The following is an 18,180-nucleotide window of genomic DNA, read 5'->3' as shown; positions in this document are numbered from 1 at the left end:
GTGACAATAATAAATCAAATCAAAATCCTTGTACCTTAGTGATCACATTTGCAGCTACATCTACTTACACAGGGAGCCGGTTAGATGGGTGAGCACCTGGTTCTGAATAACATCAACAAATTCAATTCCCGTTGAGGTAGATTTGGGACCCTCTTCCTTGCCTGCCCTGCCCTGCCCTTGCTACTGAGTGGGGTGTTACTCAAGTGACTGCGAATCCAGACTGGTTTGTTAGGATCAAGCTAGTTTATTGCAAGACACTGCCTCAACACTACTAACCTACAAGAAGCTCTTCCCCAAAGTTCTCCAGCTGTCTCTACTTACAGGACAATCAATGTCACATGTTTAACTAGCAGCTCCTTTAACAAGGTAATTGTTGTACATTCTGATTAATAGTACATTGCCATGGCACCCCTGAAAGCGAGCAAACAGATTGTCCCATCTCTTAGTGTCTTGTCAATGGCTAATTAGCAACTTACAACTTAGCCTTGATTCAGTGCAATGGGACAGGCTGCTATATAAATGCAAGTTTTTCCTTCCTGTACTCAGCTTCGCCCCATATCCCTCAATCATATCACTCTCCAGAGAGGTACAGGTCGAGGCACAGTGGTTAGCTCTTCATAGCTCCAGGGACTTGGGTTCGATTCCCTGCTTGGGGTTACTGTCTGAGTGGAGTCTCCCCATGTCGGCGTGGGTTTCATCTGGGCGCTCCTGTTTCCTCCCACTCTCCAAAGATGTGCGGGTTGGGTGCATCAGCCATGCTATATTGCCCCTTAGGGTACCGGGGTGTGTAGGTTAGCGGGATTAGAGCGGTAAATTTGGGGTTACGGGTTAGGGCTTAGGTGCAATTGTCAGTGCAGGCCCGATAGGCTGTATGGCCTCCTTCTGCCCTGTAGGGACTTTATGAGCATCTTTTATCCGTGAATCCAGAAACCACACTGTTTTGAATCTCATCGACCTTCAGCACGGGAAGTCTAGTTGTTTGTCTGCACTGTTTACTTTGTGATTTTTGTGGCTGACGTGTCAAAGAGAAGCGTATTACAGGTTCCCTGTATTTATTATTCGAATACATCTTATTTCTCTAGCCATTACTTTGGACTATTGCTAGCCTAGACTTTGGCTCTTACGACAAGTCTATACATGGTATAGAAAACCAAAACAATCTGAAATCTGAAATGCACTTGGCACTGAGAGGTTTCGGATAAAGGATACCCAAGCTGTAATACATTTAGACTGGAAGAAAGTAGATTGTCAGTGAGAAGAAATGTGTGGTCCTTCAGTGACAACAAGGTCATACCAAGCTATGGTGTCCTACAGAGTCAACCGTCATTGCCACGGTTGTGTATTTCTTAAAGTTTATTTACTAGTCACAAGTAGGCTTACATTAACACTGCAGCGAAGTTACTGTGAAAATCCCCTAGTCGCCACACTCCGGCGCCTATTCGGGTACAGAGGGAGAATTTTAGCATGGCCAATTCACCTGACCAGCACATCTTTCAGACTGTGGGAGGGAATCGGAGCGCCCGGAGGAAACCCACATGGAGAGAACATGCAGACGCTGCAGACAGTGACCCAAGCCAGGAATCGAACCCCATCCCTGGCGCTGTGAGGCAACACCAGGTTTTAGTCCAACCGATTTATTTGATAATAGACTCACAAGCTTTCGGGGTTAGTCCCTTCGTCAGGTGAATGGAGAGTTCTGGCCTCAGACAGAGCATATAAAGCACAGACAGTTTAGAGATTACTGATTAGTTGTGGGGCAGCAGTGCTAACCACTGTGCCACCCACCTGGTTGAAGTAAGAGTACCGAGAGAGTACCCAATGGGAGTTTTCCCACAAGAAAGACTCAGCGGTTTCAGGAGAGGGGAAGAGGGGGAAAAAAAAAAGAGAGAAATCATTCAAGGGAAAATGAGAGGCCAGGGAGTATCTTGTTCCTGTCTGTCTCCCAGTACTGTGCACAAGAACGAACAAGGATTTATTCCAAACACTTGCTATTTGCACAAGAGTATGTTCAGGATTAAGTACAGCCGGTGCAAGGGGAAAAATGAAGCTAAATAAATACAATCTAGCTGAGCAAGCTAGTTCTCCCACTCCCTCCCACAAGATCCTGTAGCCTCACTGGAGTTCTGGCACAGCAGATGCAGCATATGGCGAAGAGATACATTATGCACCAAACAAATGTCATTAAACATCACCATTAAATTTTTTTTCTTTTAAAAAATACTTTGATTCATTTTAAATAAGGAACCTGATACACAAGCCTGCACGTAAGACATGGCGGCACAGTTGTTAGCTCTGCTGCCTCGCAGCATTAGGGACCCGGATCACTCTCTGTGCAGAGTCTGCGCATTCTCCCCATGTCTGCTCAGGTTCCCTACGGTGCTCCGGTTTCCTCCCACAGTCTCAAAGACGTGCTGGTTAGGTACGTTGGCCATGCTAAATTCTCCCTCGGTGTATCTGAACAGGCGCCAGAGTGTGGTGACTTGGGGATTTTCACACTAACTTCATTGCAGTGTTAATGTAATCCTATTTGTGACACTAAGAAATAAACTTTAAGTCGCCATGGCCCAGCCTTGCACAGGAAGAGTCCACTAACATCAATCAATCAGATATATGATCAGATCAACTGTTTTCAGGTGAGGTGACTTGAGGGATGCAAAATACTCCGGATGCTGGAATTTGAAACAAAAATAGAAAATGCTGGAAAATCACAGCAGGTCTGACAGCATCTGTGGCGATACAATAGAACCAACGTTTCGGGTCTGGATGACCCTTTGTCAGAGTTCAACACAGTTGAAACGTTGGCTCTATTCCCTCTCCACAGATGCTGTCAAACCTGTTGAGGTTTTCCAGCATTTCCTGTTTTTGAGGGAGGAATGATATCAGCAATCTCTCCTGGGCTCTTGTGGACTTTTAATGGCCACTTCAATAAGCACCAAGAACCTTGGGTTTAACATCTCACCTGAAGGAAGCACAGTCATCGAGCATTGTAACACTCCCTCAGTGTGGCACTGGAGTTGAAACCAGACTATGTGCTCCAATCCTGGAGGGAGATGGAATCAGGACTGTGTTATGCCTACAAAACAGTCCATGATGTTGCAAAGTACTTTACGTGTAAGTGACCCTTTGAGCTGTTGGAGATACGTCTTAAAACTACAAGTCTTTAGAATCATAGAACCCTGCAGTGCAGAAAGAGGCCCTTCAGCCCATCGAGTCTGCACCGACCACAATCCCACCCAGGTCCTATCCCCATATCCCTACATATTTTACCCACTAATCCCTCTAACCTAAGCACCTCAGGACACTAAGGGGCAATTTTTAGCATGGCCAATCAACCTAATCCGCACATCTTTGGACTGTGGGAGGAAACCAGAGCACCCGGAGGAAACCCACGCAGACACGAGGAGAACGTGCAAACTCCACACAGACAGTGACCCGAGCCGGGAATCGAACCCAGGTCTCTGGAGCTGTGAAGCAGCAGTGCTGACCACTGTGCTACCGTGCCGCCCTTTTCTTTTATTCTAATCCACAGATGGGAGTAACACAGTAATTTTTGTAATGCCATTTTGTTACAAGTGTTGAGCAATTAAAAAGAACGAGGAGAAGTGCCAGTTTTGTGATTTTCTCAGTGAAATTAAAAGCCTTTGACCTCTTTCCCGCTTAGTTAACAAGAGTGCCTTTGAACCAGCCACGCAGCACCGACAGGGAAGTTTTAATGTTTTAACAGAAAGTACTGTACATCATCAGGAAAATCTCAGAGAAGCACTCTCCAGTGCAGTTAACAGCTGGAATCAATCCACAATCGCAGGCTAACAGGTACCTCAAAATGTCAACACTGCTCGGTTTTCAAAGCTCAAAGGTCTTCCACAATACAATGATCCCAAAATTGCTCCTATAGGTTTTGAGGTCAAATTTGCAAACAAAAACAAAAAGTTCGTCCCACCAGAGTCAAAGCCTTAATGTGCAAAATGCTGAGACAAAACCTGACGGGAGGGTTGGAGGTCAATTCTCTCTTTGTTTATCACCCCCACCCCTTTCTCCTCACAGCGCCAGAGATCCGGATTCAATTCCCGACATGGGTTACTGTCTGTATAGAGTCCGCATGTTGTCTCCGTGGGTTTCCTCCGCGTGCTCCAGTCTCCTCCCATGGTCCGAAAGACTTTCTGGTTAGCTGCATTGGCCGTGCTAAATTCTCCCTCAGTATAACCCCAAGCAGGCGACTAGGGGATTTTCACAGTAATCCCTACATTGCAACGTGAACATAAGCCAACTTGTGACACTAATAAATAAACTTTAAACTAGAGGGGATGGCTTTTGGTGAGTTCTGGTACCAGAAACATGGAGTACTGCCAAATGCTAATGTCCACGTGACCCCACGTCAGTCAATGTTGATCATTCAAGGCACAACACTTGCTGACCTAGTTCCAACATGCACTTCGGCAAAAACTGCCCAGCACAGGCAGCAATCGAGAGTTGGTAATCCCCTTAGCTACAAAAGTGCTGAAATCAATTGTAGTTTCCTTAATGTTGTTCCAGCTGAGATCAGATAAATGAGCACAAACTGGTGATCCTTTAAGTCTTTCCTGGTCTATGTGGCTCAACTTAGGTTCCCAAACAAGGAAAAGAGAATGTTACATTTTGTTGCAGCAAATGTTAAATAGTCTGACCATGATGGTAGTGTCATCATACCATGTCTACGTTAGACCCCTTACTTCCAGCAGCCCTCTCTGCCTTTAGCCTATGGCCAAGCATGAGATCAGGTGTAATACCTGTTCTTGTCAGCTTGGATGTCTCTTTTGTGGGGACTGTGAATTGGATTCAGTTTGAATTGTTTTTTTGGAGCAAGCAAAGAGATGGGTTAAAGGTTTGACCTGACCACTCCGCACATCAGCTTAGCATCTGGGAAAGGAATAAAATTAAAAGGAATGGAGCTCTGTTGAAGACTCTATTGAACGAGCCCATTCCATGACGCAAACCAACCTCCCATCAATTGGCTCTATCTACACTTCCCGCTGCCTTGGAAAAGCAGCCAGCGTAATAAAGAACCCCACTCACCCAGGGCATACTCTCCTCCACAAGAACAGAAAACATGGAGAAACTCAGCAGGTCTGACAGCATCCCTGGAGAGCTCTGACAAAGTGTCATCCAGACTCAAAACGTTGGCTCTATTCTCTCTTCACTGATGCTGTCAAACCTGCTGAGTTTCTCCAGCATTTTCTGTTTACGTTTCAGATTCCAGCATCCGCAGTGTTTTGCCTTTATACTCTCTTCCACCTTCTTTCTTCAGGAAAAAGATACAAAAGTCTGAGGCTACGTACCGACCAACTTAAGAACAGCTTCTTTCCTGCTGCCACCAGGCTTTTGAATGGACCTAGAAATGGTTGAGAGCTTCAAGTTTTTATGTGTCCAGATCACCAACAACCTGTCTTGGTCCCCCCACGCCAACACTATAGTTAAGAAAGCCCACCAACACTTCTACTTTCTTAGAAGACTAAGGGAATTTGGCATGTTAGCTATGACTCTCACCTTATTTTACAGATGCACCATCAAAAGCATTCTTTCTGGTTGTATCACAGCTTGGTACGGCTCCTGCTCTGCCTAAGACCGCAAGAAACTACAAAGGGTTGTGAATGAAGCCCAGTCCATCACGCAAACCAGCCTCCCATCAACTGACTCTATCCACACTTACTGCTACCTCGGAAAAGTAGCAACATAATCAAAGACCCCATACATGCCGGACATTCTCTCTTCCACCTCCTTCTGTTGAGATACAAAAGTCTGAGATCACATACTAATTGACTCAAGAACAACTTCCCTGCTGCCATCAGATGTTTCAATGGACCTACCTCACACTAAGTTGATCTTTCTCTACACCCTCTATGACTGTAACATTCCATTCTGCACTCTCTCCTTTCCTTCTCTATGAACGGTAAGTTTTGCCTGTATAGCACGCAAGAAGCAATACTTTTCACTGTATACTAATACATGTGACAATAATAAAACAAATCAAAACTTATATTAAGTTGATCTTTCTCTACAGCCTACCTGTGACTGTAACACTACATTTTACACCCTGTCCTTTCCTTCTCCGCTATGAACTCTATGAAGGGTATGCTTTGTCTGTATAGCGTGCAAGAAACAATACTTTTCACTCTATCCCAATACATGTGGCAATAATAAAATCAGATCAACAGGAGAGTTTTCACCATTTTGCCACAGGCAATTGAGGTGGGCACCAACCTAAACAGCTTTCACTGAGATGTCCTTGATGTCTAGTCATGGGTTCCAAGTAAATATACATTTGCATTAAAATGCACCTTTCAGGACCTCAAGATGCTCCTAAGTGTTTTACAGCCAATGAAGTACTTTTCAGCACTGTTGTGAAGCAGGAAGCGCAGCAGCTAATGTGCACAAAACAAACTCCCACAAACAGCTCTGAGATAATCACCAGATGATCCATTTCAGTGATTTGGATTTGCGAGATAAATATTGGCCAGGACACGGATTATAAATCTCCTGCGTATCTTCACAAGAGTACCACAGGGTCTTTTCTGACTACCTGATTGCAGATGGGTCCTTGGTTGAAAGAGCGTCCATCCATCCACACCAGCCAGTACGCATAGCCAAGAGAAATTGATTTGATGCAATGTAAACCACTGGAGCAGATCAGAACCAGAAACATGGAAAAGTTACAGCACAGAATGAGGCTATTCAGCTCATCTAGTCCATGCCAGCCCAGATGCCCTTTCTAATCCCATCTTCCTGCACCTGGCCCATAGTTTACAGCACTTAAGATGCAGATCTAGGTACTTTTTAAAAGAATTTAAAGTCTCCACCTCCACTACTAACTCAGGCAGCGAATTCTAGACACCCTCAGTTTAAAAAAAAGCTCTTCCTCATGTGCCCTCCTTGCCTACTACCACCAATCTCGAATCTATGTTCCCTGGTTCTAGAATTCTCCACCAAGGGAGACAATTTTACCCTGTCCACTCAATCTCTTCCCTCATAATTTCATTATCGGTCACGAGTAATTTCATTAACACCGCAATTAAGTTACTGTGAAAATCCCCTAAACTCTGGGGCCTTTTTGGGTACACGCAGGGAGAATTTAGCATTGCCAATGCGCCTAACCATTTGGACTGTGGGAGGAAACCGGAGCACCCGGAGGAAACCCACACAGACACAAGGAGAACATGCATGTTCCACACAGACAGTGACCCAAGCTGGGAGTCGAACCCGGGTCCCTGAAGCTGAGGCAGCAGTGCTAATCACTGCGTGACTAATCTTGTACACCTCTATCAAGTCACCACTCGGCCTTAGAACCATAGAACCTTACAGTGCAGAAAGAGGCCCTTCAGCCCATCGAGTCTGCACCAACCACAATCCCACCCAGGCCCTGCTCCCATATCCCTACATATTTTACCCACTAATCCCTCTAACCTACACATCTCAGGATACTAAGGGGCAATTTTAGCATGGCCAATCAACCAAACCCGCACATCTTTGGACTGTAGGAGGAAACCGGAGCACCTGGAGGAAACCCACGCAGACACAGGGAGAATGTGCAAACTCCACACAGACAGTGACCCAAGCTGGGAATCGAACCCTAGTCCCTGGAGCTGTGAAGCAGCAGTGCTAACCACTGTGCTACCGTGCCTTCTTTGTTCCAAGGAAAATAATCCCAACCCACCCAATCTCTTCCCAGTGGAAGAGGGGTCAGTGGAAGAGGGGTTGAATGATGGCTGGGCAGGAACCCTTTCTGGCAGCACTCAATGGCACAACACTGGAATGAGAATCAAACTGCACTGGTGAAAATCTCGCCCGGGGGACAGGAAGGGCGAATGATGAGAGCCTGCTTCCCCTGCAGGGAGAATCTAGGACTAGCAGCGCTGTGCTCAGGGTAAAAAAAGGACTCAGCCATTTTGGAAGGCGATGAGGAGGAATTTCTTCCCCCAGAGGGTGATGAATCCTTGGATATCTCTGCCCAAGAGGACCACAGAGACACAGCAGTTAAGTATAATCAAGGATGAGATGAATGGACTTTGGGAAATGGGGATTGGATGGGAAAGTGGCGTTTATGTGGTAGGTCAGCCATTGATATCACTGAAAGGTGCAGCAGGCTCAAAAGAGACCATGGGGCCTACTTCTGCTCCCATTTATTGTGTTAATATATTCTTAAGTTCATATAGCGGATGGCCTGTGGCATTGCTCACGGCAAGTCGGAGAGTTTTCTTTGTAAGTAAATTGACTGGAGGATTATGACCCGGTTTCTTATTAAAATGCAGCTGTGCAAACTGTCCCTTTAAAGTCACAAGATTGAAATTAGATCAGCACATCCTGATGACAATTAGAGGCTCGTGATCAGCTTTTGCTTTTGCCATTTGCATATTAACAGTTGTGATTTCTGGATATTGCACCTAAAACGTGATATCAAAAGTGTTGACTGTAAGTAGGTGTCCCTTTTTCAGTCAGAGGCTCTGGGCAACGTTAAACTCTTTGAAAAGAATACTCATTAATACAGGGGTTAGCACTGCTGCCTCACAGCACCAGGTTCGATTCCAAGCTTGGGTCACTGTCTATGTGGAGTTTGCATGTTCTCCCCATGTCTGTGTGGGTTTCCTCTGGGTGCTCCGGTTTCCTCCCACAGCCCGAAATATGTGCTGGTTAGGTGTATTGACTGTGCTAAATTCTCCCTCAGTATACCCGAAGTGTGGTGACTCGGGGATTTTCACAGTAACTTCATTGTGGCATTAATATAAACCAACTTGTGACATTAACAAACTTAATTGCAGATGAGAACTCCAGCTTTCTTTAAAAATTGACAATCAAACAGTACAGAATTGGTTCTGTTCTCAGGTCAGAGGAACTCAAAAAAAACATGGCAAGTTTGCCCAAGTTAGCTTTTTGCCTCTTCGTTCTGTTTTGGCTTTTGTGGGGCTTGGATAGTCAATCTCCCTGACCCCCGCCAACCTTTACAGCTCACAACAACATAAGCTGTCACACCTCCACAGTGGACTTTTGTTGTGGAGGCCTCAATATTGACGAATCATGAGTCATCACCACTGGAGGCAATGGCCTAGTGACATAATCGCCAGACGGTTAATCCGGAAACTCAGCTAATGTTCTGGAGACCCGGGCTCGAATCCCGCAGCTGGTGCAATTTGAATTCAACAAAAAATATCTGGAATTAAGAATCTACTGTTGGCCATGAAACCATGGTTGGAAAAACCCATCTGGTTCACTAAGTCCTTTTAAAATTTTATTTACTGGTGTCACAAGTTGTCTTACATTAACACGATAACAAAGTTACTGTGAAAATCCCCTAGTCACCACACCTGCTCGGGTACACTGAGGGAGAATTTAGCACGGGCAATGCACCTAAGCAGCATGTCTTTCGGACTGCAGGAGGAAACCAGAGCACCCAGAAGAAAGGCACCATACCTCCCGCAATGGAAGGAAATCCGCCGTCCTTACCCGCTCTGGCCTACATGCGACTCCAGAGCCACAGCAATGTGATTGACTTTCAATTGCCCTCTGAAATGGCCTAGCAAGCCATTCAGTGCTAGGGACGGGCAATAAATGCTGGCTCAGCCTATGTCTCACAAATGAATAAAAAACAAAAATTGTGACTATTTTTTCCAGTCATCGGACTTCTCTGATGGTTTCAGTGTGAGGGGATAGGTCCCAAAGAGCATGTCCTGTTCAACATTGGCCCGTTGCTAATAGAAGCAACTCAATAATGTAGCAGGATTACGTTATTATTTTATCTTGTTACCAGGCGTTCAGCAGAGTGGTGCTCATATTGCTTCCACCCAATGGATCTTTTGAAGGTTTAATGTACCAGAAGTCTATATTTTGCAACTGTGTTGAACAAAGGATCTTGTGAAGATTTGGCACCAATAGAGGCACATTGTTGGCAGCAGAAGTGCCCTGAAGAAGCAGACTCATGCCACCTCACCAGTTAAAAATTGATTTTTAATATGAACTTGCCTTCATATATAAAACACCTCAGGATTACCTTTGTTAAAGAACACAAGCTAGACAAACGGGTTTAGCAGCAAAAAAAATCTGCTTATTTCAGAACTTGGTGGTACAATGGTTAGCACTGCTGCCTCAAAACGCCAGAGACCCAGGTTCGATTCCCGGCTTGGGTCACTGTCTGTGCGGAGACTGCATGTTCTCCCCATGCCTGCGTGGGTTTCTCCTGGGTGCTCCAGTTTCCTCCACAGTCTAAAGATTAGGTTAGGTGGATTGGCCGTGCTAAGATGTGCAGGTTAGGTGGATTGGTCTTGCTAAATGCAAGGAGGGTACAGGGATAGGGCTTGGGTAAAAATGCTCTTTTGGAGAGTATCTGCAGACTCCTCCCACAGTCCGAAAGGCGTGCTGGTTAGGTGCATTGGCCGTGCTAAATTCTCCCTCAGGTGTACTTGAACAGGCGCCAGAGTGTGGTGACTAGACGATTTTCACAGTAACTTCACTGCAGTGTTAATGTAAGCCTACTTGTGACACTAATAAATAAATTTTAAAAATGTGAGTAAATCAGAACATTTTAAAGTTTATTTATTAATGTCACAAGTAGGCTTACATTAACACTGCAATGAAGTTACTGTGAAAATCCCCCTCTCACTTAGAAGACGGATAAATTTATTGACATTCTTAATTATTCAACACCTTAAATCAGAAAACAGTGAACAATCATTGTTAGTGGAACCAGCAGCAAGAGGACAAATTTTCATGTGTAGAATTTGGGTGTGAAAGTGTTTTCTGTAGTCAGAAACATTTTTTTGTTAATCAGGGTGGAGGTTTCTATCAGTCAGCTATGACAGAGGTGTATTACAGGTCTGTATGGTTGCACTGAATCCTTTGGCTGCAAGAGGAACAGTGGCAGATCTGTCAGGAGTTACACTTTCCTTCAGAAACACCCAATGGAACTACTTTCAGGAGAGGGTTTTGCGTTACAACAGCACGAGTACTGGATCCTTTACAGGACAGGGTTGTCTCAGTTGGTGCTTTTGAAACTGGAGACAAATGGAGGGTAAAAGTGTTCATTCGCAAATTTACTTCACGCGTAGGACCATAAGATATAAAGCAGAATTAAGCCATTCGGCCCATCGAGTCTGCTCTGCCATTCAATCATGGCTGATACGTTTCTCTGCTGCCTTTTCCCTATAACCTTTGATCCCTTACCAATCAAGAACCTATCTATCCCTGTCTTAAATACACCCAATGACCTGCTCTCCACAGCCCTATGTGGCAATGAATTCCATAGATTCACCGTCCTCTGGCTGAAGAGATTCCTCCTGAGCTCATTTCTAAAGGGTCATCCTTTTACTCTGAGGCTGTGCCCTCGGATCCTAGTCTCTCCTACTAATGGAAACACCTTCCCCAGATCCATTCTATCCAGGCCTTTCAGTATTCTGTAAGTTTCAATGAGATGCCCCTTCATCCTTCTAAACTCCATCGAGCACAGACCCAGAGTCCTTAAACACTCTTGATACGTCAAGCTTTTCATTCAATTAAAAGAGTTAAAAAGGCCACCTACATTAACCATCTGAATCCAAAAAATTTAATGATATCAGCCGCAAAAGATAATGGGCACTATTTCCCAAATGCTTCTGTTGGCGTGGTACTGTCCACTGTGGAACTGGGCCATACAGATCAATTCTCCCTCAATGCTGATCGAAATCATGACCATAATCAGAACACTACCGTTCATTTTGTCAGCTCTTGGCCAACGAAGAGAGACATAGCCAGAGCTTTCCCCCTTCTGATCAATAATCAAAGCTCTATTCATTGGATATGACCACAATCAAGCCTTGGCTGTAATACTCCCCGCCTGTTGCAGCATGACTCTCCAACACCCATCATCCAGGTTGGCACACGAAGAACGGATAACTAGGTAACAAAGACAACGCACACCGATGGAACTGTAACAAGTCAATCTCTTTGACAAAACAATTAAACTAAATCAAAGTAACCAAGGGACAATTAAAAAGGGACAGCCCCCAAAAAGAAGGGAACTGACCAAAACAGAAGACAAAGTAGAAAGGAAATTTAAAACATCAAATTAAAATGCGATCAAAGGGGTCAATAATATGCCCCAGCCCCTGTGGTGCCCAGAAGGTGTGAGTGCCCTCGGACACCACATGGGAACTGGAACAAATTGGGGCCTCGGTAAGAATATGGGAGAGAATGATCTTATTGAGACAAAGAGGATTCTTAAGGGGCTTGACAGGGTAAATGCTGAGAGTATGTTTCCCTTCATGGAAGAGTCCAGGACCACAGGACATAGTCACAGAACACAGAGGAGCCAATCGAAGACTGAGATGAGGAGAAATTTCTTCTGAGGGCTGTGAGCCTTTGGAACTCTTTGCCGTCATTTGGTCCATATAACCTCCTTCTAACACAGAAAACAGAAAATGTTGGAAAATCTCAACAGGTCTGACAGCATGTGTGGGGAGAGAATAGAGCCAAACGTTGAGTCTGGATGACCCTTAAGACGCTGTCAGATCCGCTGAGATTTCCCATTTTTGTTTCAGATTCCAGTATCTGCAGTATTTTGTTTTTACACTCACCTCCTTCTAATTTTTTAAAGTTTATTTATTAGTGTCACAAGTAGACTTACATTGCAATGAAGTTACTGTGAAAATCCCCTAGTTGCCACACTCTGGCGTCTGTTCGGGTACACTGAGGGAGAATTTAGCACGGCCAATGCATCTAACCAGCATGAATTCAGGTATTGGGAGGAAACCCACGCAGACACAGGGAGAACATGCAAACTCCACACAGTCACCCAAAGCCAGAATTGAACCCTGGTCCCTGGCACTGAGAGTCAGCAGTGCTAACCACCATGCTGCCCATGATTCCATTTGTGTGTTGATCTGTAAATCCAATATACCTGTTAGACTTTGGTCATGTTTCTTAGCAGATATGAAGGGGAAATAAAATTCCATGATAGAAATATTCTGGTGTCATCCACTGCAAGTACTGACAGGTGCTCATTCCACTTCCCTGAAACAAAATACCATCGATAGGGAATTTGCAACTTTGACGGAATCAGTGCAGAATCAGTGATAATATCATCAGCTGTGACCCAATCCCATCATTCCACTAATTAAACTAAAAATGGTGGAAGGTTTAACATTGGGAAACAGGATCAGGAAATGGAGGAGATGGTGATGTAGGGGTACAGTGCGGACTGGGAATCCAAAGGCCCAGGCTAATCCTCTGGAATTTACATCCAAGATAAAAATTTGGAATTGATAGCTAATCTGTGATTACGATTAAAAATCCATCTAGTTCACTCATGTCCTTTAGAGAATATGCCATCCTTACCTGGTCTCTAGCCACTCAGCGAATGGCCAAAATGGAGTGTGATACTTGTAAAAAATAATGTGAATAGGGGAAAAAAAAAGAGTGGTTTTGACCTAAGCAACATGGCTCAGAATTCTGTGGGGAACAAGCTGATTTGTCAGCACTGACCTTCTCACTGATGCTTAACCTGGGTTCTGCCAGGGCCACTCATTACAGCCTTAATTCAAACATGAACAACAGCTGTACTCCAGAGGTGAGGCAAGGCTGACTGCCCTAACACCACTGTGGGTGCCCCAATACCGTACAGTCTGCAGCGATTCAAGAAAATGACTCACTGTCACCTTCTCAATGGCAATTAGGGGTGCGCAATAAATGCTTGTCTAACTAGAGAAGACACAATCCCATGAAAGAGTTTAAAAGAAGTTGCAACTTAGTGGCAGCAACATTTGACTGAATGTGGCATTAAGAAGCCCTAACTGGTTGTTTTCTTTGGAGAGGAGAAGACTGAGGGGCGACCAAATTGAGTTACACAAGATCATGAGGGGCATGTTCAAGGTGGATAAGGAACAGCTGCTCCCCTTAAAGGGAGGGTCAGTCACGAGGGGACATAAGTTCAAGATGAGGAGCAGGAGATTCGGCGGGTGGTGTGGGTGTGCATGTGTGTGTGGGGAATAGCTTTTTTACCCAGAGGATGGTGACAGTCTGGAATGAGCTGCCTGGGAAGGTGGTAGAGGCAGGTTGCCTCACATCCTTTAAGAAAAGTCCTTGGATGGGCACTTGGCATGTCATAACATTCAATGGAAATAGGTGGGAATTCAGGTGTTTCTAATGTGTCAGTGCAGACTCAATGGGCCGAAGGGCCTCTTCTGCATTGTATGATTCTAGCAAAACTGAAGTCAAAGCAAATCAGGGAGAAAAGCTCTCCACTGGTTGGAGTCATACCGAGCACAAGGGAAAACGGTTGTGTTTGTTACAAGTTAGTCATTTCAGACCCTGGACATCACTGCAAGCATTTCTTGGGGTAGTATCCTAAGCCTCTCCATCATCAGGACAGAAATGGCAATGTTCGCTGATGCTTTGCACAACGTGCATTTGTGACTCCTCGGATACTGAAGCAGTCTAATCCATATGCAGAACAAACTGGACAATATTCAGCATTGGACAACTGAGTGGCAAGTTACAATCATGCCACACAAGTGCCATCTCCCTTCAGCAAGAGAGAATCTCACCATCATCCCTTGGCATTACCATCACTGAATCCCCCATTATCAACATCCTAGGGTTACCACTGACCAGAAACTGAATTGTTCTGGCCTTATAAATTACTGTGGCTTCCAGCACAGGTAAAGGATGGAAAGTATGCAGCAAGCAACTCACCTCCTGACTCCCTAGAACCTTTCCACTATGTACAAGGCACAAGTCAGGAGTGCGATGGAATATTGTCCTTTGTCTGGGTGAATGCAGCTCCAACAACACCCAAGAAGCTCAACACCATCCAGGACAAAGCAGCCTGCCTGACTGGCACCCCATCCAACACTTTAAATATTCACTCCCTCCACCACCAGTGTGCACCATCTACAAGATGCACTGCAGCAAGTCACCAAGGCTCCTGAGACAGCACCTTCCAAACCTGTGACCTTTATCACCTGGGAGGATAAGGGCAGCAGATGCATGGGAACAGCATCACCTTCAAATTCCCCTCCAAGACACACTCAACCCTGACTTGGAAACATATCGCCGTTCCACCATTGTCAGTGCGTTGAGATCCTGGAACTCTCTTCCTGTGGGTGATCCTGTACTATATGGTCTGCCGCTGTTCAAGAAGGTGGCTCAACACCACCTTCTCGAGGGATGGACAATAAATGCTGGCCTAACTGACGAAGCCCACATCCCATGAAATGTGGTTTAGTGATAGCAACATTTCTTCTAAGTCAGAAGGTTTTAAGTTCAAGTCCTACCCTAGAGGCTGAAGCATGAAATCTAACCTGATGTTGTTTTCAGGGTTACACTATCAGGATGTGATCTTTTGAACGGATATTAACTAAGCATCAATCTGCTCTCTCAGGTGAAATTAAAACATCTAGTGGGGTTATTTTGGGGAAAAAGAGCAGGGCCAGACACCATCTTGTATCCTGGCCAAGATTTAACCTTCAAACAATATCATTTAAAAAAAAATCATCAGATCTATCATGCATATATTAACTGCAACATTTCCCATACAACGACTACACTTCAAAAACAAAGATGCCTTGTTGGGTTTATAAAACAATTTTAAGACATCCTACAGCCAGGAAAGGAGGTGTATAAATATTGAAATACCACAATTAGCTTCATCTAGCCTTGAGCAGGGAAAAGAAAAAAAAAATCAAAGGTTAGTATGCGGTGATCCCCAATGGAACTACCCAGATGTGATACCAGAATGAGAATGGGCTCTCACCTCTTCAGTTCAAGCTGCTTCCCGACACACAGTCACGGTTCAGCCTCAAAAATGGCCAACAGGCTGAGATAAAAAACATAGAATCTGTACAGTGCAAGAAAAGGCCATTCAGCCCATCAAACCAAGCCCTATCCCCTTAATTCTATGTTTTTTTTAAACAGAGTGTGGTGGATGCCTGGAACTCACTGCAAAGGGAGGTAGTGGAAACAGATGCAATAGTGATTTTTAAGGGGCGTCTTGACAAATACATGACTAGGAATGGAATAGAGGGACGTGGTCCCCGGAAGAATAGGGGGTTTTAGTTCAGTCAGGCAGCATGGTCAGTGCAGGCTTGGAAGGCCAAAAGGCCTGTTCCTGTGCTGTAATTTTCTTTGTTCTATTTACCCTGGTAATCTCCCTGACACTAAGGGACAATTTAGCATGGCCAACCAACACAGCCCACACATTTTTCAACTGTGGGAGGAATCCCACACAGACACAGGGAGAATGTGCAAACTCTACATAGACAGTGACTGAAGCCAGGAATTGAACCCTGGTTCCTGTGAGGCAGCAGTGCTAACCATTGTACCACCCAAGGTGGTGACTTCTCTGTGTGTTCCCCCACCCCCGCTCACAAGCAGCACCCTAGCAAATTATCAGCACTTTCTGAAGGAGGAGGGGATGTAATTGTTTTTTTTTAAGAAGTGGTCATAAATTGTACAGAAATCCAAAACAAACTGCAACATTTAAAAAGATTGCAAAACTCATGAAAAAAAATGTATCTGGAGGTTAGTCAAGCACCCCAAATATCACCTGATCACCCTACATCTCACATCTCAACCAGCCTGGTACAGGAACCACTCCCCCCTCCCCCCAGGAAGGATTTGGCAAATACTTTTCACCAAGGCACTGCCTCTTTAAAATATAGAGTAAGTTGGGTTCTATAATGTTCAGTTAGCTCAGGCTGAGAAACATTTGCCTCTATAGGATATATTTAAGTTATGGTGAAGTTATTTTGGTTGGACCTCGCCACCCTCAACATCTCCCCTCCCAAATTCAGTGCATCAGATTACCAGAAATCTCTGGGCAATGACTTTTGCCCAGAAAGAGAATTTTTGTTTAAATACAGAGTTTGTTTAAAGACAGCTTAGTTCCTATGCAGTAAATATTGTGTTGTATCAATGAGTTGACATAAATGACATTTATAAACGACATGGTGGGGGAAGAGAGAGAGCGAAAGCGTGTCAATTGCATGACTATTGATATTTCTTTAGACCAAAGCCCCTTTAAGATCATGACTGTGTTCTGTCCATGAAAGTGGTGGATTACCTGGATCTCTTCAAAGGATTCCTCGATGTTGGTGACATGATGTTGTTCGTGGAGGGCTGGCTCGTCGCAAAAGAAGCACACCAGGCATTTGTCATTCAGACAGAACAGCTTGACTTTGTCATGGTCCTTACAGGGGAAGGAGTTCCTCTGGGCTTGGAGGATGGCGTCCAGGGGGAAAGCGCTGTACCTCTCCACGATATTGGACAGCTTGAGGCTGGGGGAGAGCAAGGGGTCCCTGAAGCTCCTCCGGCACTCGGGGCAGTCCCTGGAGCAGTGATCCTGCCGGTTCCAGTGCTCGGTGATACACTTCCTACAGAAATAATGCTCGCAGCCAAAGCTCACGGGGTCCTGGTAGATGCTGAGGCAGATGGAGCAAAGCAACTCGTCTTTGAGGCTGCAAGCCATAAGGAGCACAAAGGGCTGAGACTGGGAAGAGGTGGGGGTTATATTAGACCAGGAGCTTCTCTCTTCTCTCTCTCTCCCTTTACTCTGATGTGAATTTCTCTCTGCGATCCTCCTCACTGCTGATCAATTTCATTCCAGGAAGTGTTCCTGTGGGAAGCACCAAGTTACTACCTGGGACAGAGAGAGGGGGGGTGGGGGGGAGGAGAAAGCCTACCTTTACCCTTTAAACCTCAGTCCCTCCAACCCCCCCTCCTCACTCCCACTTCACCCAGCCACATACAACCCCCTCTCCCCTTTCCAGGCGATTTCACCCCCTTTCCAGGTTAAACTCCCCACATTTTTTTCCGTCTCTTATCCCTTCCCCCTAAGGAAATGGTCGCTCCTTGACCGTGTTATTGTGTTACATTAATGTTGCAATCGGATTCGCTACCTCTAACAAAAAAAGGGAAATCAATTCTTAAATCTTTTGTGCCGCTACAGGCCGCCAGATGACTGGGAGTCCCCCACTTCCTATTGGGGAATAACCTTAATCCACTTTTTAAGGGTCGCCTTTAAAACTTTGCCAATTTTCCACTCTTTTGAAAAGAGTGCAAAAACATCTTCACCCAGTGGTTGCCCCTACCCTCTGCTTCCCAACTAATGATGCCAAGGGGGGAGGGCTGGCTCGCACTTCAACTGTGGAGGCATCACGGTGTCCCTGAAACCAGCGCTTCACTTCT

At 45.1% G+C, this 18,180-nt stretch overlaps 1 protein-coding gene across 1 annotated transcript in view; it reads right to left on the bottom strand.

Annotated features, from left to right (window-relative positions):
- The window catches only part of trim62.1 (tripartite motif containing 62, tandem duplicate 1), a 102,044-nt gene extending 84,458 nt beyond the window's left edge, over positions 1-17,586 (bottom strand). Inside the window, exon 1 of the mRNA XM_080215137.1 lies at positions 17,057-17,586. Within this exon, the coding sequence (XP_080071263.1) occupies positions 17,057-17,461 (405 nt within the window). The 5' untranslated portion in view covers positions 17,462-17,586. The remainder of the gene's footprint in view (positions 1-17,056) is intronic.
- Between the last annotated feature and the right edge of the window lie 594 nt (positions 17,587-18,180).

This window comes from Carcharhinus amblyrhynchos, chromosome 30 (assembly GCF_965287045.1).
Source record: "Carcharhinus amblyrhynchos chromosome 30, sCarAmb.v2.hapA, whole genome shotgun sequence".
NCBI classification, from domain to species: Eukaryota; Metazoa; Chordata; class Chondrichthyes; order Carcharhiniformes; family Carcharhinidae; genus Carcharhinus; species Carcharhinus amblyrhynchos.
Note: the sequence above shows the minus strand (reverse complement) of the source record. Positions and strands in the feature narration are given on the sequence as shown.